The sequence below is a fragment of the Equus quagga genome, chromosome 13 (assembly GCF_021613505.1).
Source record: "Equus quagga isolate Etosha38 chromosome 13, UCLA_HA_Equagga_1.0, whole genome shotgun sequence".
Lineage (NCBI taxonomy): Eukaryota > Metazoa > Chordata > Mammalia > Perissodactyla > Equidae > Equus > Equus quagga.
The window spans coordinates 72920698-72944394 of record NC_060279.1 but is presented as its reverse complement, the minus strand read 5'-3'; the positions used below and the strand labels follow the sequence as shown (position 1 = coordinate 72944394).

General features: G+C 50.8%; 1 protein-coding gene across 1 annotated transcript in view; it reads left to right on the top strand.

Annotated features, from left to right (window-relative positions):
* Positions 1-23697, top strand: part of LOC124250049 (polycystic kidney disease protein 1-like 2) — a 96943-nt gene that overhangs the window by 47950 nt on the left and 25296 nt on the right. The window contains exons 19-30 of the mRNA XM_046681765.1: positions 1417-1541; positions 2581-2707; positions 3399-3530; positions 6437-6659; positions 7155-7348; positions 11553-11783; positions 12673-12774; positions 15050-15228; positions 16876-17022; positions 19512-19711; positions 20402-20619; positions 21413-21629. Coding sequence (XP_046537721.1) covers positions 1417-1541; positions 2581-2707; positions 3399-3530; positions 6437-6659; positions 7155-7348; positions 11553-11783; positions 12673-12774; positions 15050-15228; positions 16876-17022; positions 19512-19711; positions 20402-20619; positions 21413-21629 — 2095 coding nt within the window. The remainder of the gene's footprint in view (positions 1-1416; positions 1542-2580; positions 2708-3398; positions 3531-6436; positions 6660-7154; positions 7349-11552; positions 11784-12672; positions 12775-15049; positions 15229-16875; positions 17023-19511; positions 19712-20401; positions 20620-21412; positions 21630-23697) is intronic.

Below are 23697 nucleotides of genomic sequence, written 5' to 3'. Positions count from 1 at the left end.
CTCCCTTCCTCTGCAGTGGTAGAGCTCGGTCTCATCCCAGAGAAGCTGCCAAGTGCCAAGATCACGTGTCCACTCTCGCAAGTCTGGCTTAAACTCGTTTAGCCAAGAACATGTTGTTAACAGAGAGGCAGCCCCCAGAGCAAGGACAGATGCAGCACAGCCTCATGTGGCCCCGGCCCCTTGCTGGGGTGTGAGGGCCCTGCCTCCTGGGACGTCATCACGTCGGAGCCACAAAGCCCATTGCTTGCTGCTCCACAGTCCTTCGCCATGTGGGGCCTGCACCTCTACTCAGGAAGAACACACACACAGTCACATTCTCACGCATGGCCACACATTCACACAGACACACTCGAACGCTAACACCCACACACTCACACACATCCACAGACGGCCACATACACATTCAGTCACACAGATACACTCATACACTCACACAGACACTAGCTGACAGGCACTCACACTCTCACACAGATGCACATTTACACTCATATTTTCATACACAACCACACACTCATACATGCTCACAGACACACAGACTCTCACACATGGTTGCAGTCACACAAAATCACAAACACACACTCACTCATGCTCAAACACTTATACTCACACACACCTCAAATGCACATGCCCACTCGCTCAGACACACATCCACACACAGTCACACACTTACACTCACACATACTCACATATACACACTCAAATACTTATAGTCACACACACACTCTCAAACACACTCACATATAGTCACATCCTCACACACACACACACACACACATGCACAATCTGTGCCCTAATAGGAACCCTGTCAAACGTCAGCCCTTCCCGGGGCCTCATGCTGGCCTTGGCTTCAGCGAGGCCACATCTTCATCTGGGGGTTTGGGTGGGGTTGGGAGCAGAGTTAGAGCCTGGGTGACACTGTGAAATGGCTTTTCCTGTGGCTTTCCATTTCCCTACAAATAAGACCTGGGCTGGGGGTGGCTGGCAGGGTCAAACGGAGCAACACAGAGAGGCACATAGTATGACGGTTCGGGGCACAGCCTCAGGAGCCAGAGGCCTTGCCACCTCACCGTGAGTCCCAGCACTTCTCCTTATTAACGTGTGACCTCCACAAGTCACTCATCCTCTCTGTGCCTCTGTTTCCCCGTCTGCCAAGTGGGAACAGTAAGAGCCCCTGCCTCACAGAGTCGTCTGAGGATGGGCAGGGCGCGCATGGTCCTGCGGTGGAGTCTCTCTAAGTGCTCACCTTCGTGCTCCCCAGTGCCTGGCGCTCAGTAAACGCCATCCCATCACAGTCTCTGCCTCGCTCCTCTGCCCTCTCCCAGTCCCTGCCGAAGGTCCCGCACCAGCCTGGTGACAGTAACCGAAGGTGGTGTACGGAGACGGGTCTGCAGTGGTATCCCCTGCTTCCTTTTCCAGACGGCCACAGTGGCCCAGCTGCTCGGAGCTGTGGAGCGTGTGCAGGCTGCCCTCCTGCTGGGGAGACTGCCTGGGGGCCTTCCAGCCATGCTCGCCACCCCATCCATTTCCGTGTACACAAACAGGTAACCAGCTGTACTGTGGGTCCCCAAGAAAGCCATCCCCTGACCTGGCTCATTCCACACCCATATCCCAAGACCCCGTGACAGGCTAGGGGACCAGCCTTGGGGTGGGAGAAATGATGGGACCTGGAAGTGGGAAGGGCTTGTCACTGAGAGAAGGCCCTCGTGTTGGGTATTTGTACAGCACCGGAAGGGAGGCAGTGAGTGCCACGCCCAGTGTCAGAGCCAGCCATGAGTCCCGAGAGATGGGTCATGTTGGAGCTCTGCAGGCGAGGGGCTGATGAAGGGGACCCGCCCACTTTTAATGTCACCTGGGTGTGTCTGGGCACGCCCATCGCTGCGTGGACCCACGGGGATTCCAGGTGCACCTGCCTTAGGAGTTTCTCCGTGGAGTGCCTGTCTCTCACTGAGTACCCAGTACCTGGGAATGCCCTCCACCTCCCCTTCCTCCCCCTGACAAGCAGGTGCTGGACCACACTGCAGGCACCATGGGGGCCGCACACTGAACGTCCTTCCTTGGTTCTTCGTGCCAGGGCTGCCCTCGTGGGTCCCAGGGGCAGTTTCCCAAACCAGCATCCTGATCAGAGCTAGGATCTGAAACCAGGTCCCCAACCCAATCAGATAGAACAAGGCCAAAGGCCAGAAAAGATGGGGCTGGGAGCCCAGGACATCAGAGATCAAGTAGGTAGGGGAGATGAGCCTGGAGAAATGTCTACGTCAAAGCTCATTTATTCACTCGACCCATGATATATTGACCCCCACTGTGTCCCAGGCACTGTTCTGGGCGCTGAGGTGCAGCAGGAAAGCAAGCCAGCAAAAGCCCTGGGCTCATGGAGCCTTCAGCGCAGGGTAGGGGGTGTCAGCTGCCCTTTATGCTGCTCCTCCTGACATAAACATGCAGGCCACCTACGGGGATGGAAATAGAGCCGCCCCCCCTGGTGGTAACTTGGGGCTCCCTGTAGTACAAGAGGTGTGCGGACCTTCCTCTGACACCGACTTTCTCTTCTTGCCCCCGGTGCCTCTGCTCTCACCTTGTGGCCAGAATCCAGCCCGGGAGTTGGCGAGGCTCCTCTGTGCACACTGCTGCTGCTAGCTCTGTGACCTTCACCCTGCCTGCCGCGTCCTCCCTCGGCTCCACGGAGGACGGTCAGGAGCCTGTGGACATACGGGTAACAACAGGAACAACCTCCTTGGGAAAGGTCCTTTACAGTGTGCAAAGCACTTTCACATGCGTTTGCTCATTTATGTAGACAACAGCCCCGTCAATGACCCAGTATTATTATGCCCATTTTACAGATGAGGTTCAGTGACTTGCCCGAGGCCAGAAGCAAAGTGGCAGAGCTGGGATTCAGACCCAGGCCTTCTGACTCCCAAATCCATCCTCTTTCCACTGTGTTGTAGAATTTCTCCAGCAGCCTTGGTTCAACTAGTCATTGGAAAGGAAGCTCTTCAGACTTCCTTCCGTAACTAGAAACAACAAACCCAGGATTCTTTCCATTCTCAAGTTAGGGCACATCTGACTCTCTGTTCCTTGAGTTCCAACAAAAGTAGACAAACATCTGTCTCTTAGAGACTTGCCGGCTTTGCCAGGAAGAAAGGCTTGGGCTGTCTTACAACCCAGTAACCAGCCCTGTAGCAAGTCTGATTCGGTTCTCCAGGCCCAGCTCTCTGAGGCCACAGCCCTGAAGGGCAGACGCACGCCAGGAAAGCCAGTCACAGCTGAAGGCGGGGCCTCCATTCACACCAAAGGGCAGGGGCCACTTGTCCATGCCACCTTGGGAAATTTCCTGATGTACATAGGGACCCAGTCGTCTTCCAGCCTTCAGAGGTCTTGGCCAACACTCCTGTTCTTGGTTTCAGATGATGAGTTTCCCAAAGAGCCCCTTCCTGGCCCGAGGTCACTTTGATGTCAGCGGAACTGTCGGTGGCCTCTCTCTGACCAGTCCTAGTGGACAGCTCATAGCCGTGAAGAATCTGTCAGAGAATATTGAGGTAGAAGTTGGGGGTGCTGTCAGAAGTCACCTGGTTGGTTCCAAATGTTGGTGGGTTATGAAAAAAAAAATGATTAAAGAGGAGAATCATTAAAAACGTGCCTTACCCTATCTTAAACATTACATTTCACTTAAAACTATAAATACATATCATTGTCAAACTTTGGGTGTACAACCAAAAAGTTTCTTTAACTCTGTCGATTGAAATTTTAATCATCTGCATTACCTAAACCACCCTCATAATATAGCCCTAAAATGTCCAGAGAGATTTTCTTTAAGGTCAAGCAAAAATATAAGCACACCATGGTGCAAGATGAGTTCGAATTCTTTCGAGATTTTAGTGATTTTTTTCCTAATCTACCGTTTTCTCATCAATGACTAATTCCATAATAATTTTTAGCAACTCTATCGTCTTCTCAAGGCATTCAACTTAAGTTTTTATGCAAATAGTTCTTTCTTTTCCCACTCCTACTTTGTCATTTTATGTCACTCTATGAAATATATCGTAAAGTTGGCCTTTACAATCACAAGCACAACAGATGTAAGTAGGTTTGGGATCAAACACCGCTGCCCGTTGGTGAGCAGACAACTCCACTGGCAGGAGGGAGCGGCTAGGGTTACTGTAGAGAAGACATCACAGGCTGGGTGCTCCGGAAGCAGGTGCTGAGAAAGAGTTTGCTGAGCAAGATGTTTGTAGGGATCAACACCTGTGAAGAGTGAGGAAGGCAGGCAGGATTGGGCAGAAGGGGGAATGAGGCTTCAATCCAGACCTCACAGGCCTTGGTCCACCCAGAGAGGGGCTCTGCAGCGAGTATTAGCCGCCAGGGTTGCATTAGTCGTGTTTCTTATTTTCTGTATCTTACGATGTTTGGATATCATAAAAATCTTGCTGGCTGGGGAGAGACTGCCCCTCCCAGGGCCAGCCAATCCTTAGAGATAGCAAAGCACTCTGCCTGGGCATGCCTTGCATACGCAAACCAACCAATCCCCAATCCCCCTTAATCTGAGTCCCACACACCAAGCTTGCGTTTCCCTGGCCTGAAGTCATCCCAGGGGCCGGGCACCAGGCAGCCAGAGCCCACCTACAGCTGAAGCCTGCACAGTTATTCTGACTGGCCTAGTGGTTTACTCTGCCCTGTCTTGCCTTTCCTTTGGAAACCCCAATAAAGGCCACAGCCTAGGCTTTCCCCTGCGCCTGCTTCTGCCTCCTGCCAGGCGCTTCCCCTGTGGCCCTGTGTGGCAAGGTGGTCTCCTCCTCTCAGGAAATGAAAGAAATAAATTCTTCTTTCCATGGCATTGACCTCTCCATGTCGCCACTTAGTCACCTCCATAAATTAAAGTCCCATGGGTACAAATGAGACGAGTGGCCTGCAGGAGGCTAATATGTCTGGGTTTTATACCACCCCTCACTCAGTCACTGGAAGCAGGTGGCCCTAGGAAAGGAGTGCCTTCAGGTGAGGTGAGTCTCTGCAGCTGGGGCAGACCCTGAAGGAGCTGAGAGCCGGAACCCGTCTGCTGACCACAATCCCCATGACCAAGCAGCAGGTCCTTCCTGGAACGGGGAGTTGGGTGACGCATTCCCGAGTCTACCATAGAGAGCTACTAGGAGCAAACAGTGCACAGTGGGCATCAATCAGTCTGTTTTAAAAGGGAATGGAGAGCATCGGTTAACCTGGAGAACTGATTAAATGGAGAGTGGTTATGAGAATTGTCAGAGTAGCGACAGTGACAATCGTTGAGCGTTACTGTGTATCTGACACTTGGCTAAGCATCTTGCATGTGATATCATTTTTTTTTTTTTTTTAAAGATTTTTTTATTTTTTTCCTTTTTCTCCCCAAAGCCCCCCCGGTACATAGTTGTGTATTCTTCGTTGTGGGTTCTTCTAGTTGTGGCATGTGGGACGCTGCCTCAGCGTGGTCTGATGAGCAGTGCCATGTCCGCGCCCAGGATTCGAACCAACGAAACACTGGGCCGCCTGCAGCGGAGAGCGCGAACTTAACCACTCGGCCACGGGGCCAGCCCATGTGATATCATTTTTAATACTCTCAATGAGTCTGTGTGTTTGATAACAAGAAACTGAGGCTCAAAGTGGTTTGTTAATTGGCTGGAGGTCCCAGAGCTATTATAGGGCAGAGCCAAGACCCAAACAGGAGTCTCTCTGCCTCTTAGTGCCTCTGCTCCGAACTTACACATACTTGCTCGACACTTTCATCAACGCCAAGAATGCACATGGCATCTTTATACAGATTAGAAAAAGTCTCCCGTCTTTCTATGCAGATGCAGCCCTGAGCCAGGGTGCATAGCATGATCAGTGTGATAAGCTGAATAAAGGCCCCCTAGATGTCCATGCCCTCATCCCTGAGCCTGTGAATATGTCACCTGATGTGGCAAAAGGGACTTTGCAGATATGATTTAGTTAAGGATCTTGAGATGGGGAGACCATCCTGGGTTATCTGGGTGGGCCCAGTGTCATCACAAGGTCCTTATGGGAGTGAGGGAGAGGGGAAGCTGATTCCAGAAGAGAAAAAGGCGATTTCATGACAGTAGCAAGAGGTCAGGGTGATGCGAGGATGGGCCATGAGCCAGGGATGTGGGTGGCCTCCAGAAGTTGAAAAAGGCAAAGAAGTGGATTCTCTCCCAGAAGGAACCAGCCCTGCTGATGTCAGCCCCATGAAACTGATTTTGGACTTCTGGCCTCCAGCCCTGTAAGATAAATTGGTGTCGACGTGAACCACCCACTTGTGGTCATTGGTTACAGCAGCCCCAGGACCCTCACAGGATGAGCGCAGCAGAACATGGATCTCAGTTCCCCAGGGGCTCACCCTGCCCAGCTCCATGCAGCAGCCCTGATGCTCGCTGGCCTTCCCATCCTGGCACACCCTTGATTTGACCATTTCTGATGACAGATCCTGCTGCCTCGGCTCTCAGAAGGACATAGCGAGCCGACCGTGTTGAACCTGACCAGTCCTGAAGCCGTGTGGGTGAACCTGACTTCAGGGCGGGCGGCTTTGGGGATCCAGCTGCACTGGAGACCTGACATCCCACTCACGCTGAGCCTGGGCTACGGCTACCACCCCAACAAGACCAGCTACGACGCCAAAACTCACCTCCCACCAAACGCTGCTCCAGGTAGTCCTCTCACCGGGCCAGCTTCTTGAGCTGCTTCCTAGGGTGAGGGGGCCTTCCTTCCTAGGGGAGGCGACCAGCTTAAAACTTGAGAATCAGAAGCCATAGGGAAAAAGAAAAAGAAAACTCTTGCTACATTTAGTGCTTATTTATGTTGTTGTTTTGGTATTATTATTATTATCATTATTATTATTCAGCAACTTTAGGTGAGCACTTACCATATGCCCTAAAGAAGGTGACAAGCACTTGCAGAACTGACCTCATTGAAATCCTCATGACAACTCTTGAGGGTGGGGACTATTGAAATCTCCACTTTCAATATAAGAACCGAGAGGTTAAGTAACTGGTCCAAAGTCACACAGCCAAGAAGGGAGAGAGTCAGAAGAGACAGACCATCAGGGTTGGCTTCCCTGTCAAGTCACCTTGGTCCCCCTCTCCCCTGATGTTAGCCCAGTCTCCATGAGACTTCAGGCTGACATGGAGCCCCCTTTTCTGCAGATGAGATGTGCACGTGGATCCTGAACCCAGAGGACCTGCATTTTGGAGAGGGTATCTACTATCTGACTGTGATCCCCGAGTCTGACCTGGAGCCAACCCCCAGCAGGGACTTCACAGTTGGCATCACCACCTTCCTGTCCCATTGTGTGTTCTGGGATGAGGACCAGTGGACTTGGGACAACTCTGGGTGCCAGGTGAGGAGAGGGCAGTGATGAGGAAGACAGAGCAGCTTGGTTGGGTGTGTCTAGCTCATTTAGGGTCCCTTTTTAGTGCCTCTGGTGTACCATCTTGGGCCCCTCCACGGGGCCTTTGCATATGCTGTTCCCTGTCCCTGGAATGCCCCTCACCCCCTAGTCTAGTTAACTGCTCCTTCAGATCCTGCCTTAAGTGTCACCTCCTCCAGAAATGCTCTGGACCCTCTGGCTAGGTCCGACTGTAAACTCTCAGAGCACAGGCGACCGCCTCCCCCACAGCAGTACGCAGAGCAGTCATTGACATCGACTTAGGAGATCATGGAAAGATGTCTGTTCCCCTGGTGCACCTGGGGCCCGTGAGGCAGGAACAGCGCACTCTGCTCCCCGTTGGGAAAAAATGACCACTGAACGAATGGACAAATGACTGGAAGCCCTGCTGAGTCTGGGTTGCAGAGGGAGCCCAGGGTGTCACTTCCAAGAAACCAAACTCAGAGCCCAGTCCTTTATTCTGTGCCAGGTGCTGTGGTGCGTGCTTTCCTTGTCATCTCATCAAATCTTCACGACAACCCTCTAAGAGAGTTGCTATTCACAGTTTACAGGTGGTAAGACAAAGGCTCGGGGAACTAACTTGCCCCAATCCCTCACCTAGGAGATGGAGGAGCTGGGTCTCAGACCGAGGTCTGTCTGTCTCCAGAGCATGAACCTTGAGCGACAGGCGGCCCTGCTTCTCCAGCGCCCAGCCCAGTCTCACTGAGTCCCTAGAAGCACGTGGCTCTGTTAATTGCAATCAAATCCTGTCTCAGGTCAGCTCCGCTCTGCCTCCAAGGAGCCAAGGCCCACGACAGTGTCCTGGTGGCACATGCTGGCTTTGAGGCCATGAGAAGCCATCTCTGGGGTGTCAGTGCTCCTCTCCCCCTTCCCCTGCCTTTGCATACGCTGTTCTCTCCCCTGCACGCCCTGCTTACTCACCCTGCCTGGAAAACTCCTATTCACCCTTCAATCTCTCACTCCCATGCCACCTTCTTGGGAGGCTGGCAGACATCTGGAGTCTCGCTCTGTTGGACGTCCATGGCACTTCATACCCTGAGAACAGCAACCTCCAGGTCTAGCAGAAATTTATCACACCTGTCTCCATCTACTAGACCAAAAATCCCTTCTTCCATTTAATTTACGCATAGTTACCATGTGGTGGGGATACAATGGGGAGAAAAACCAGGGGGCTTTCAGTCCAGCACAGGACACAGACAAGAAGTAGCTGGCACACCCCTGTCAAATGACAACAGTCACAAGTAGTGTAAGAAGCCAGCTCCCAACAGAGCCACAGAAGGGGACTCAGAGGCGAGCTCCTTCCAGGTTTGCTTCTGCTGCAGCTTTGGCCTCCTTGTCAGCTCCTGCCCTGGCTTCCGGCTGCCACATATAGGGAGTTCCCCAAAGCACCAGGAAGAGACCAGGGTGCACTGAGATGTGCAAGAGATGGCGGGTTCCCCATGATCCCAGCACAGGCCTTTGTACCTCATGAATGAGACCCTGGGTGTGTGATGACCTTCTAGAGTCCTCACGTCACTGGCACAGCACGCCCCCTGCCGGCTGCCCTTAATGGCCTGAGCTCAGACAGCAGGACGGTGTAGGGGCTGGCTGTGGCTCTGCCGTCAGACAGACTTGAGTCTATTCCCACTTTATCAAGACTAGCAAGGTGACCTTGGATGAGTCACCCTGCCTCTCTGAGCTTTCTCGTCTGAAAACGGGGATAAAGGATGGCTACCATTACAGTTGGGGTGGGACCTAGCTGAGATCAGGGGTGTAAGGTAGCTGGTGTGGTGCCCGGCACATAGTGAGCACTCCACAGGTGAAAGTGATTGCTATGTTAGACAATTTGAGCATAGAGAAGACACAACTGCACATGAAACAGAAACCAAGGAAACAACCAACACAGGATTGGGCGTGGTGGTTGGGTGGGGAAAGCATGGGGACAGACTGGGGGAGAACCACTCAGTTACATGTAAGTTACTGGAAAGCGCCTAGCTTTTGAGTAGAGTCGTGGGCTCTCAGGGGCTTATTATTAAAAATATACACCTACTAGTGCATACATACGTGAATGTGGGACATTCAAAGGTCATATGTGGGAGTGTGTCATAGACCCCAAATTATATTAATCCAATATTGTGTACTTGATGCTCATTATAGATATATATATAGATACAGATATAGCTATAGGCACACAGAGATCTTTGAGGAGCCATAAATAAGTAAATGGGATCATTGAGTTTGGATAAATACTCTAAACAGCTAAAGAAGCTTCCAAATCTATGGACTGCAGACCTTAGGAGGGGGGAAAGGCAAAATTATTGCAAGGGGTCTGAGAACCTGTATTCTTGCTCATATATTTTCTCCAAAGATACTAAAGGTGCAACTATTATCACAAGGGTATGCACAGATTAATTTCCAATGTTCAAAGACACCCTCGTGCTGGAAAAGGCTGGGAAAGCCACTGCCTTCCAGATCTTCGTGAAAACTCAGGAGGGCAAAGATGTTAGGCATAAATCAAGGCTGGTTCCTGGGCTCCCAGCGCTGAGATGGTCTTGTCGCTGGCACCTGCTTGGGTTTCTCCCCCACCATGGCGGGTATGCCAGGTGTTCCCGTAGAGCCCACAGCTGTGTGCCAAATGCTGACCAGGATTGGGAAACAGTGAGAAAAACAATGGAGCAAACATGGAACTAAGCCCCACGTGGAATCCTTCATAAATGGCGCCACGCCCATGTGGAGAGGTCGGCCTTTGCTGGGAGGCTCCTTAAGGGAAAGAGACAACAGCTACCTGCTGGGGCATGTTTGGGCTGCAGCCAGTCCGTCCTCCCCAGGCCTTGAGCAGAGAAGAACTTTCCGCATGCCAGCATTTTCTGCTCCCTCTCACCTTCCACCTTGCGGTGGACTGTGGAATGAGAAGTTTGTGCTGGGTTGTGGAATTGAATTAAATCTTCTTTACCCACTGAACAGCCCTGGGGGGCGATCGCAAGCTGGCTAAAGGCTTTAGGGAAGGCCTGCCCCTAAGTGTGGGGTGTGAATGAAGAGCACATGGGGTTCCCCACCCTGGCCCATTCCTATCTCCTCCCCCCAACCTCACTGTCCCACAGCACAGGGGACCATGAGCCCAAGCTCCGCCTACATGCCCTACCCCCAGAGCCACATCTTGTCACCCTTACACCTGGGGTGGGCATAGCAGTAGCCAGTCCACTATGGAAGGATGATCCTGTGGGCCCTGGAAGCAGGGAATTCCATGTCCAGGTCCCCACACCACAGTCTAGAAGTGGGGTGTCCCACGGCCAGGACGAGGTAAGGCAAGTGAGGCATCTGGAGTGCAAAATTTAAGGAGAGGCTCATTCTCAGGGTCACGTAGGGCCTGTCCTAGTCCCAGCTGGGTGGTATGGGCTGTGCTGGGCACACCCCCTCGGCCCCCTGACTCCTCATCCCGTGCAGAAAGGTGCAGCTTGAGGACAGCTAGAGCGGGACTCTTCAAAGCATGAGCCCAGGGGCCTAGATCTGAGCGGCGTAACATTTAGGGAATACGTTCATGGTGCTCAGACACCAGCTCAGGCTTTAAACATTTGTCCTTCCCTTTTCTTTGCATGCTTCTCCCAGTCTCGGTCTTTTTTTGCTCTTCGGTGTAAGATGACCAACTGTCCCAGCTTTCCAGGGACAGAGGGGGCCCCCAGGACTCAGGAATTTCAGTTTTAAAAGCAGGAAAGTCCCTGCAAAAATGAGACGAGTTGGTCACCAAGAGGTCTTCTCAGCACCCAGCCCCTTGCCTGGCCTAGAATGAGCCCTCAACACATATCTGTCCAATGAACGAGCATCAGCGGGAGAAGGTACTGGAATGATGCCCAGTGAAGTTGTGATAAGGCTGCTTATGGAGGGTGGGGGACAGAGGAGCCTCCAGCTTTACCCACAATGCCTCTTAGAAAAGACAAAGCGGACTGACGAGATGGACAGTTGCCCGCTGAGAGTGATGGATGCAAAGATGCTTGTTATAGATAATATTCTCTGCATTTTAAAATTAATTTTTAGTTAAATAAAAAAGCCCAAGAGGAATCTTGAAGCTGGTGTCTCAGTAGCCTTCCCAGGACAACGTCCATCCCTCATTGTGCTCCCTTGGGCTCGAGCCAGCCAGGGATGTGCTCGCATTTCCACTGGGGCCTCTTTGGGGTTGCAGGTGGGGCCACAGACCACCCCCTCCCAGACACACTGCCTCTGCAACCACCTCACCTTCTTTGGAAGCGCATTCCTGGTGATGCCCAATGCCGTCGATGTCCGCCAGACCGCCGAGCTCTTTGCCACCTTTGAGGACAATCCCGTGGTTGTGACCACTGTGGGCTGCCTCTGCATGGTCTACGTGCTGGTGGTGAGCTGGGCAAGGAGGAAGGATGCTCAGGATCAGGCCAAGGTGAGGGTGCATGGTCTCTGGGAATGGGAGGGAGGAGCAGGGCTGTCTCCTTGAAGGAGCTCCAGGAGATGGAGCCCAGGTGAGGAGCGGAGAGGCCAGCTGCAAATCCAGGCCTTGACCACTGGGGTCATCCCATGCAAGCCAGCCCTTCAGCCTCTGTATCTGTAAAATGTCCTTTTTCATCAAATTATCAGGAGGATTATGATACTGACCGTTTATGGAGGATTTACTGCAGGGATTACCCTATTTAATGCTCACAATAGCCCTAAGAGGAAGGTACTGTTTGAGGGTTCCCAGACCACCCTTGAGTTCAATGATTTGCTAGGAGGACTCACAGAACTCAGAAAAGCTGTTGTACTCGTGAATATGGTTTATGACAGTGAAAGGATGCAGATTAGAATCAGCAAATGGAAAGGCCCATGAGATCGGGCAACAGCTTCCAGATATACGATCCCAGTGGAGTCAGGCAGACAGACTTAATTGTAGCAATGACGTGTGACAATATGTACAAAGTATTGCCAACATGGGAAGCTCACTCGAGCTTTGGTGTCCAGGGTTTAATTAGGGGCTAGTCACATAGGTATGGAGTGCCCACATGACTGACTTTAGTTACTCAGTCTCCAGCAACACTCCTCTCCCACCCAGAGATCCAACTGATACAGCATGGCCGGAAGCTCTCACCATAAGTCACACTGTCAGCATAGACTATCGGGTGGGGCCCCAGGCCCCAAGTATTCAAAACACTCTTATCATGTGGGATATCACAAGGACTTAGAGGTCATCTTTCAGGAGCTGGCCATGAGCCAGTCCTTTCTTTGGAATGTGCAGGGTTTGGACAACCCAAGCCTGTGAGTTGACCCTTTAACCTTCACGCCATCCTTCTATCCAGGTGAAGGTCACAGTGCTGGAGGACAATGACCCCTTTGCCCAGTACCACTACCTGGTGACAGTCTACACCGGACACCGGAGAGGGGCAGCCACTTCCTCACAGGTACCTGCCCATGCAAGACTTCTCAGTCAGCACGTCCCACCCAGCAAGGTGCTTGCCAGTCCACTGTCACTTGAGCACAGCGGAGTTTGTGTTGTAGGATTTCTTCTCTTTGGCTTTTTATTTTTTAGGGGAAAGAATCTTTTTCTCAAAAGAACACCCTAAGACCCAGGATTTAAAAAGATGGAGGAGTGGGTGAGGGGAGAGTTGGGGTCTAGTGCTGTGCCACTGGCCATCCTCCTTATCCTATCAAAGAATAACTCACACAGTCAGTTGGTCATCTGCGTGCAGATGTGCTCACAAATGAAAAGCAGTCAGGAGACTGTTGTCAGTGAATACAGGGAAACCAGAATTTATAAGAGAGGGGCAAACAGAAAGAAAGAAAAATGTCCACCATTAGGAAACAATGCGTCTTAAATTACATTTATTAGGTAAACTGATTAGCTGGCATCTAGCTACTGAGCTGTTTGTCCTTGAGCAGGCTGACTAGAGGAAGTGAAGAAACTATTTCAGTTGTCTGTGGATTCCCAGAAATCCTTGAGCGTTTAGCTCTGGAGCATACAGCAGCTTGTCTCTGTAACGTCTCAGAGCCTTAGTTAAGTCCGGCCTGTCCCACATCCCTCATCGGAATATATCATCCCTTGCAGCGGCCTCCAAGGTTCCTTTACTGAAACCGAGGGCTCCATGGAACACAGTTTGAGAACCGCTGGCACTGTGTATACTGTCCTGGAGAAAGCTCCATTTTAAAAAAAAACAAATGACATTAGGCTTCATCAGAGCAGGGCATTTGTCTGTTTACTTTTTATTTTTTAAATCTTATTATTTCCATTTATGTATACATTGGTTTTATTTTTATTTTTTAAATTGTTTCATTTTTATTTATTGCCATGTCTTAGGTCCTCAACCAGCTGTCTAACACAGAGTAGGTGCTCAGTAACTATTTGTTGAATAAATGTAAGAATCACTTTTATCCATCTGATGAAACATTCATCTCACTTCCATTTGACACTGAAGAAAAGAAGTGAAAACCTGTGATCCACAGGCCATTTCTCTTTGTGGAGAGTTGTGGTCACATTTCAATTTGATATTGTCTTGGTTTGGGTTCTCCTAGCACAGTGGTTCTCAACTGGGGGTGATGTCGCTCACCCCAGGGACAGTTGGCAATGTTTTGGGTTGTCACAACTTGGGAGAGGGGAGATGCTACTAGGATGTAGAAGGCAGAGGCCAGGGATGCTGCTAAACATCCTACAGTGCACAGGACAGTCCCCAGAACAAGGAATTATCAGGCCCAGAATGTCTGCACTAGAGAAACCCTTTAGAGGCAGACTCTGAAACAAAGGTTCCAGCACAAGTAGTTGATTTGAGAGGGGATCCCAGGACACCCCAGTAGGGGAGTGGGAAGCCAGACAGGGAAGAGAAGGAACCAATAAAGGGTGTCCTATCAAACTGGTTACCCCTGTGAGCAACTGCAGGCTAATCCCACTGGGGAACTCTGGAATCTATTAAGGAATGTGGGCCTCAAAGTCATCCCAGCCAAGGGCTGAGGGAGCTGGGATGTTTATCCACCAATCCCACCAGTCACTGGTGGAGGATGGTTTGCAGGGGCCATTAATTCTCTGCACTTCCAGCTTGCTCCTCTAACAGCCAGAGAAACCCCCAGGGAGACACACAGCTGCCAGCAGTTGGATGTGGGTGCAGGGAGTGCTGCAATGGTGAGGCTGAGGGATGTCGGTGGAGCATAGTGATATCTGCTATGGCTGGTTTTGACTCAGGAAACCAGGCATGCCCATCAGCATCACCTGGATAGCTTCAGAAAAACACAGATTCCTGGGCTCTGTCCTCAATATTCTTACTTGACAGGTCTGGAGTTGGGCCTAGGAAGATGTATTTTCAATGTAGCAGGCAATCATTCATTCATGTCTCAGTGCTGGCCACTCTGGAAGGCACTGGGAATGTCATTGCTAGGGAGGAAACCAGTTCCTGCCCTATAGTCCTTACAAATAATGTATGGGAAGTTTGAAAAGGTCACCAGGAAGCATTTTATGAGTATAACTCATCTTGAAGACATAAATGCAGAGAGTGTCACCCCAAATCTTCATACAACTGAAAAATAACTCAGGCAGGCCCACGATGGGAGGAGAGGAGAGGGGAGGAGAAGAGAGAGTGAAACGGCTATGCTTCATGGGTTTTCATTGGTTTTTGGACACTTAAAATGAAACATGGCCAGTGGGGCTCAATCACCACCTGGATTTAGCCACTCCTGATCTCCATATTTCAGGTGACTGTCACGCTATATGGCCTGGATGGAGAGAGTGAGCCCCACCACCTGTCAGACCCCGACATCCCTGTTTTTGAGCGAGGAGGAGTGGATGCCTTCTTACTCTCCACCCTGTTCCCCCTGGGGGAACTGAGGAGCCTGCGGCTGTGGCATGACAATTCAGGGGACCAGCCCTCCTGGTAAGTTAGGGGTGAGCAGACCACAAGGACCTACTATGTGTCAGGCCCAGGGCTGGGCACTCCGTATTTGTTGCCTTGCAGATCCTCCTGAGCCTCTACAAGACTGAATCTGCATTTCACAGATAAGGAAACTGAGGGTCAGAGAGGCCCCCAGTCCACAGATTGAATCAGTGGCTAGGAGAAGGACAGGAAGTTGCAGCCTGGGGGTCCAGTGTGATCCCCACCCTTGGCACTGTTGCAGCATCAACCTATCATTTAGCCCCTAGTTTCCCCGTCTGTAACATGGGGATAGATGCCTATTGTGAAGACATACCCCACCCAATGAGAGGAGACTAACGAGACTTTGCACTGATTCTCCAGTAGAAGAGGCAAGAACAGCTGCCACTGCTGAGCACTAAGCTAGACCTCTCTGTGCCTTTTCTCACTGGATCCTCACAACGACCCTCAGGGACAAGGACTGTTACCATCCTCCTTTTACGGTGGGAAAATCCAAGCCCAGGGAGGGTAAGTGACTGCCCAAAGTCACACAGCTGGCAAGCTCAGAGCCAAGACCCATCCCTATTCTGTCTGAGGCCAAAACTAGTGACTCAGAGGAGTGGGTTCCAGCCTGACTGCCCATCAATGGCTGGTAGCTTTAGAAAAACACTGCATTTCTGTTGTTGTCTTTGATTGACCCAAGGGATTAAACATGAACACTTTAAGTGCCGTAGTTTGGACTCTGAGATGGAGATGAGCAGGCAGGGGGTTCCTCAAGGAGTGCCTGGGATCAGCCAGGAAGGGAGGGAAGGAAACAGGATGGGCAGAAGGAGAAGAGCTTCGACACAGCACAACAGCTTGGCTGACCCTCGGGGGCCCCGGGCTGTCCCAAGCTGGACGGAGATGCCCAGGTCTTGATCACACCCAGGCCCTGCACCAGTGGGTCACTGGATGTCGGCCTCCCTAGGAGGGTGTGTGACCTCAACAGATATTGCTCTTGCATGCCTTGTGGGGCCGTCCTCCCGGAAATGAGAAAATGCATGTCCTCATTATGCAGTAAATGCTCACTAAAGAGTGGCTATTGATGTCACTACTATTCTCATCAGCTGTAAAGCAACAGGGAAAACGGCTGCTACTGGATCTGACTTCCCAGCAGAGGCAAGATGATTTTATTACTTCCCCAGGCCTCGAAGACCTAAATCAAGTTAGATGATATCCAAGAAGTCCTGAGTCCAAGACGGATGGTAGGCTCATTCTCTGGGTGGAAGCCCGCAGAAGGACCGGGGTTTGTGTACTTAAAAGCCTGTGCTTCCCTGGACACACACAGTGTAGACAATTTGGCTTTCCTCACTAGTGTCTGGATGCAGGCCCTGGGCTTGCTGCCTGCGTCGGGGTTAACAGCCTCCGAATGCACCGTCTTGCAGCACGTCTGCGAAATGTGGCGGCCTCCAAGAGCTGGCTCTCCACACCAGCTGAACTCCCCACATGAGGCCAAATTCACCAGTGATTGGGGCATTTTCATCAAGGCACCAAGAACAATGAAGAAAAATACAGTCTCTCTTTCCAGGAGCTCTTGTTTGGGGCTGAGGTTTGCAAAGGTGTTACCTTTGTGGTGCCCAAAGAAGTCTCGTCCCCCGACCTTGTCCTCAGAAGCATGGGTCCCTTCTGCAGGTATGTGAGCCGGGTGCTGGTGCATGACCTGGCGATGGACCGGAAGTGGTATTTCCTCTGCAACTCATGGCTGTCCATCGATGTTGGAGACTGTGTCCTCGACAAAGTATTTCCGGTGGCCACGGAGCAGGACAGGAAACAATTCAGGTACTTTTGTTTTCCTTTTAAGCAAATGCTCTTTTATTTTGGTCTTTCATCTCTAGGGAAGTTGCACCATAATAATAATTTGCAGCCAAATAAAAGCACATTTGATCTAGCAGGTCTGGGTAGCTTTAAGTGTGTGACATTAACGACCAGTCAGTTTTTCTTGTTGGGAATGAGGGGCCCTGGAGGGACATGGACCCTCCAAGACATAATTACCTTCAAGATGGTGAAATGTTTGGAACAGTCATCCACATTTCCTTACTAATGTCACAGAATAGTATTTTTTACATGAGCGAGCAGGCTGAATTGAGCAGTGGTTCACTGTCTGGCCATTGGGGCTGCTTCTGTATGAGTTTTACCCCACATGCATCTTTCAGCATGTGTTTTCTTTTGCTTCACTCACATCCTTGCACATCTGTCTCCAAACACAGAAAAGCAGATAGAAATGTACACACATGTGCACCCGCACACACACACAACACCATAGATTGTTGTTTATTCTAGATCTTTTAAAATGGCACGTTGCTCTAAATATGTTGCTTTTTTCCTTTAATGATATATCACAACATCCTTCCAGGAGAGTATGTTTGGATCAAACTTTTCCTTATTGGCTGCATCATATTCCATAGAATGGATATCCCACAGGTATTTCAACTATTCTCCTATCATTGGGCATTAAATCTCTTTCCAACCAAGATTAAAAAATCAGGAGACTTCACAAAAAACCTATAAGTATGGAAATGTTGGGCCAGCATTCCTGCATGCCACCAATCTGCTGGAGCTGATTACCAGCTTTCCTCTTATACGGATCATGTGCTCTCAGTTTGCCACACTCCTCACCACTCCCTATTACCTTATCCCCAACCTACTTCACTCATTTATTTGACTTATTTACATCCACCTGGGTCTCTTTAAGCATTTGAGTTTATGACCTCTACTTTAAATGCCTTCTGAGTTGGGTTTAAAAAAAAGTCTGTTTCCAGTGCATTTACTGAAAGCTGACTTTTCCTCCCAGCTGCTACTGGGAGCAGCTCAGTCTCCAAGGGGGAAAAAGTCTGAATCAGAGAGACTTGGACCCCAAGAGAGTTATAACACAGACATGGGCATGGATCACAGTGTCTCACATGCCTGCTGCTGACTTGCTGCATGACCCTGGATAAGTTACCTTATCTCTCCAGGTCTCAGCTTCCACCTCTGAAAAATGAGTTGTTCAAAGTGCCCACCCCAAAGGGGACCTGGGAAGGTCCCACGGAACGATGTAGGTAACGTGGTTAACACAGCGAGTGGCTCAGAGTAAGTGCTCAGCTACAGGAGCAGATATTATCCTTCAGTTGCATCAAAATGTGGGATGCCTGGAAACTAGACAAGGAGCCTCTGCAGGCAGGTCCATGTCATTCTTCCCATGAGTCCCAGGTGCCCGCAGAGCTCCTGGCACACGGCAGGCTCCACACATATTCATTGAATGAGTAGAATGATCACGTGGTCAGTCACTGTTGGTGGCAACTGACCTCTCTCTTTCTGTAGCTTTCCTCTAAGACCAGGCCACCCACACACCCCAGAGGGACAGCCAAAGTACAAACAACCCTGGAGGCATTGACCAATCAGAACAGGCGCCAGCCGGGACTCGCAGCTCTGACCCTCTCACAAGAATCTGGGCCCCTGAATAGCTTTTGTGGTTAAACTATATTCAACTCAGAGAAATACAACAGGTTCTTGAGGGGAACGTGGTGCTATTTTCAGAGAACTTGTCTTGCACTTTTGTGTGTGTGTGTGAGGAAGATTGGCCCCGAGCTAACATCTGTGCCAACCCTCCTGTGTTTTTTGTATGTGGGACACCGCCACAGCATGGCTCGATGAGCGGTGTATAGGTCTGTGCCCGGGATCCGAACCTGTGAAACCCAGGTCACCAAAGCAGAGCACACGCACTTAACCACTACGCCACCAGGCCAGCCCCCACTGTCTTGCAATTTTTATTCTCTCAAATTGAGTCTGAACCCAGAGCCTGTGATTTTTAACCACTCTAGTCTAATGTTCTAATTATAACAAAATGAATAATATTATAGTTATACTACTATATTAAAATTATAACAAAAATAACAATTGCTAACACTGATGAACACTGACCATAAGCCAGCTACTTTGCTAGATGCTTTACAAAAAGGATCACTTTTAATCCTTTCAACAATCCAGTGAGGCAGGTTTTATGATCCTCACTTTACAGACAAGTAAACTGAGGCACAGAGTAAAGTAACTTGTCTGAGGCCACCCAGCTAGTAGGAAAGCAGTGTAGGATTCCAACCCACTCTGTCCAGAGCCCCCATCGTTAACTCTAAGTGATGCTGTTATGATGCTGTACTTCTTCTATAACAGAAAAAGTAGGTGATAAATCTTAGAAACAAATCCTTCCCTGTCACCCCAGGATTGCTCCAACGAGACCAGGCTCTCCCCATTCCTGTCTCCCTAAACGCCTGCCCCTCCCTCCCTGTCCACAGCCACCTGTTCTTCATGAAGACCTCCGCGGGCTTCCGGGATGGCCACATTTGGTACTCCATCTTCAGCTGCGCAGCTCGCAGCAACTTCACGCGTGTCCAGAGGGTGTCCTGCTGCTTCTCCCTGCTCCTCTGCACCATGCTGACCAGCATCATGTTCTGGGGTGTCCCCAAGGACCCAGCTGAGCAAAAGATGGACTTGGGTAACTTCCTCTGGCATGGCGGTCAGAACGAGTGGCTGGTGGACATTGGCCATCACTGCCTCAGCAATACCACTGCAATTCCAGAGGTCCCAAGACCACCCTCAGGTTCAATAACTCTCTAGAAGGACTCAGAGAAGTCAGAAATGCTATTATACTAATACTTATTACAGAGACGGGGTACAGATTAAAATCAGGGAAGGGAAGAGGCCTATGGGGGAGGGGCCAGGGGAGACCAGGCACAGAGTTTCCAGTTGTCCCCTCCCAATGGAGTTGTGGACAGCACTAACTTCTCCTGACAAGGATGTGTGACAACATATGTGGAGTACGCCCAACCAGGGACACCTGAGCCTTGGTGTCAGAGTTTTGATTGGTGCTCAGTCACATAGAAATGGCTGATCCCCTGCATGGCTTACCTCGGCCCCCAGCCCCTCCAGAGGCCAAGGTGATACCATGTGGCCAAGGTCCCCACCATAAACCACGTTGTTAGCATAGACTATGTGGTGTGAACCAAGACCGCAGGTAGACAAAGGCGTACCTATGAGGTAGGACATCCCGAGGGCTTAGAGGTCACCTCCCAGGAGCCACTCGAGGGCCAGACCTCCCTTTGTGCAAGGTGAATCCTTACTGCACAGCCGCCTTCTGGAAGGGCCTAGGGGACTCCCACTGACCCTTTCCCTCCCTCTGCCCCAGGTAAAATTGAATTCACGTGGCAGGAAGTGATGATCGGGCTGGAGAGCTCGCTGCTCATGTTCCCCATCAACCTCCTGATCGTTCAGATCTTTCGAAACACCCGTCCTCGGGTCACTAAGGAGCTGGATACTGGGAAATGGCACCGGGGGTCTCCTAGCCTGGCCCCCTCACCCCAGCCTGTGGAGGATGGCCTTCTGACGCCTGAAGCAGTGACCAAGGCATGTCCTCAACCTCGGTGGTGTGGGGATGCTCTAGCCTGGGCAGAACTGGGAGTGGGAACCTGGCTTGGGGCCTGGCAACCCTGTGCTGTCGACAGCGTCAGTTGTCAAGATTCACCAACTGCATGCACACACGTACACACATCTACAAACACCACACACAGACACACGGGCATGTGTACACGTGTGTACCTACACACACACGTGTGCACATCCACACAGGTATGCATAGGCACACACATGAACACATCTACTCACGTGTACACATCCACACATGCATACACACACATAGACATAAACGCATACGTGTACACACATTCGCACATGTTCGTGCAAATACACGTATGCATGTGCACACCGACACTATCACACACACATGCTCACAGAGACACGCATATACAAACTCATACATATGCACACATACGCACCACACACACTTTTTGAGTAGTTACTATGTGCAAAATATTACACCTTCATTATAGATACCTGGCTGGAAGCCCATAGAAGGGACTCCCTCTGCATTCATGCACTCACTAAGCATTTTATTGAGTACCTACTATGTGCTGCATTTTGAGGACTACAGCCTGGAATGCATCAGTTTAAATCCTAGAAGAGGGGTTCTATAGGAGACAAAAGAGAAGCTCAGGGAGGTCCAATGTCATGTCTAGCGGGCACCGCTGTTACCACACCCAGACTGTCTGACCCCAGCCTGAATGCTCTTGACCGCCATGCTGCTCCCCTGCCCCCCTGACCCGTAGCTCTCATCGCCTTACCCACCTGGGCTGACTTGCAGGTTACAAGGAGGCTCGTCAGCTCCCTGTTTGAAGCTCTGAAGCTGCCGTCCCCTGCCTCAGGCTGGGACTCCACGAACTTGATGGACATCAACCAACTGCTGGCTTTGCTGGAAGACGTCGTCTGTCTGCAGAACACTGCAGGGCAGGTGTTCTGGGGAGAATCCAAACAGAGAGAGGATCCCTTAACACTCACTCTTGGGTCTGTCCAAGTGAAAGGTGAGTCCTGACGTTTCTCTGCTGAGAGAAGAGCATGTTGGAGTCAGGCGGGACAGGACCAAGGGCCACGTCTGTATCACTAGGAGGTTAAGAAGTCCTACTGGGGTCTCCCTCACCAGCCTCTGCTCCAACCACTCGCCACTGCCACCCTCTCTGTACCACAGGCACCCTCCTCTCCTCAGAGGACCAACCTGCCTGCCCACGAAAGGCCTTCCCACATGCTGGCCCTTTAATCTAGAATGTTCTCTCTCTTAGCTTGGCCAATTCGTACTCAGTCTTGAGTCTTGGCTGAAGGATTCCTTCCTCAAGGGAGCAACCCAAGACCCCAGCCCATAGCAGGTCTCCAGCCACACGATCTTTAGCCCCTGGGCTTCTCTTTCTTTGCTTTCACACTGCTGGCTCCCAAATCATGAAGTGCGCGCAGAGTCGTTTAAAGTCTGCACGGTCCTTCCTGGAGCGTGAGCTCCATGAGGTGGGAGCCATCTGACCGTCTTATCTCCACTGTTTCGCCAGTGCCTGGCCCGCGCAACACAGAGAAAGCATGCCACAAACACGAGTGGGATGACCTCGGCATGGGAGGTCATTAGGGAATGCACAAAGCAGAAAGGCATGTTGCTCTTCCATAGGTGGGAAGAAGAGCATTGGCTAGCCTGATAACTGGGGCCACTCGGAAGAACCATCTCTGGGTACTGGCCCGGCCATTGATGGGCTGTGTGACCTTGGTTACTTCAGTTCTCTCTGCCTCAGTTTCTTTTTCTGTAAAGTGTCGGGGGATGCAAAGTCAAACTAGATCACTTTCCACATGTGTAGGGCAGGACGCAAGACGATGGACAGGGCAGTAAAGAACACTGAGTCACAAAGTGAAGGAGTGGCTCCTTTCTCCATTCTCTTCTAATTCTTCTAACTAAGTCAAGGAGAAAGTCTCATTGTGGTACTGCTGTGTCTTTAACACCTCTCCAACACTTGTCAATCTCTCTGGCAGACAGATGGTGGGCCTCAAACTCAGAGCCTTTTGAAACAATATTCAGCCAGAAAATCTAGTAACATTGTCTCATTTTTATTAAGTTCTATGTGTGGCATTATTCTGGTTTGAAATAGTCTGTCTGACTCCGCTCTTGCGCATTTCCCATCCATCTTCCACCCCATCACTGCTACCAGCGTTTAGACCAGGCCGTGCAATAGAAGCTCCTACAGTTACTAGAATGTTTGTCATCTGCGCTGTCCAATATGGCGGCCACTGGCAACACGCAGCTCTTCAGCACTTGAAATGGGGCTCTTTTAATTTTAACTAATTTTAATTTAGACAGCCACATGGAGCTAGTGGCTGACATTTTGGATGGTGTGGGTTAAGAATGCTGCCAATTTTAACACAGAAGGCTGGTTACTATCTAAACCTTGTTTAGAACACAAAAGTGGGGTCTATAGCATGAGGCATTCGAATCCATAATTCTTGGCCCCGTCTCTGATATAGTGAATTAAATCTTCTACGGGGAGGCCAGGAGCCTGCATTTTTACTCAGTCGCTTTGGTGGCTTATGCGCACTGAAGGTTGAGAATGCACCCTGAGGGTTCGCCCTCAAGGCAAGGTCTCAGGGCTCCAGCCACCCTGGAGGATTTGCTCCAGAAAGCTGGGCCTGGGCTGCCCAGGAAGGCCAGCCCTGCAGGAGCTCTGTTGATGCCTGCGCTGGACACTTGGCCCTGAGTTCTGGGACTTTGGCATTCACGGCATGTGCCTTAGAACATGGACTCCGGAGTTAGCCAGACCCTGGGGCTCTCCTAGCTGCAATAGCAGCTGTGCAACTTTGGTCAAGTTGCTCAACCTCTCTGAGACTTCGTTTCCTCCCCTATAAAATGGAAGTATTGACCCACCGAGCTCCTTGGCTTGTTGCAAGGACCAAGTGAGATCATAAGACACGTGAAACGCTTAGCGCCCAGCCTGACACAAAGCGGGTATTCAGTAAGTGGTGTTAGGATTGGGAGTGGTGGGATCTTTGGAAACGTTGCCAGGAGCTTGCAGCACAAAGGCTGCTGATGCTGGAACCTTTAGCTGAGGCTTCAGCGAGGGAGGA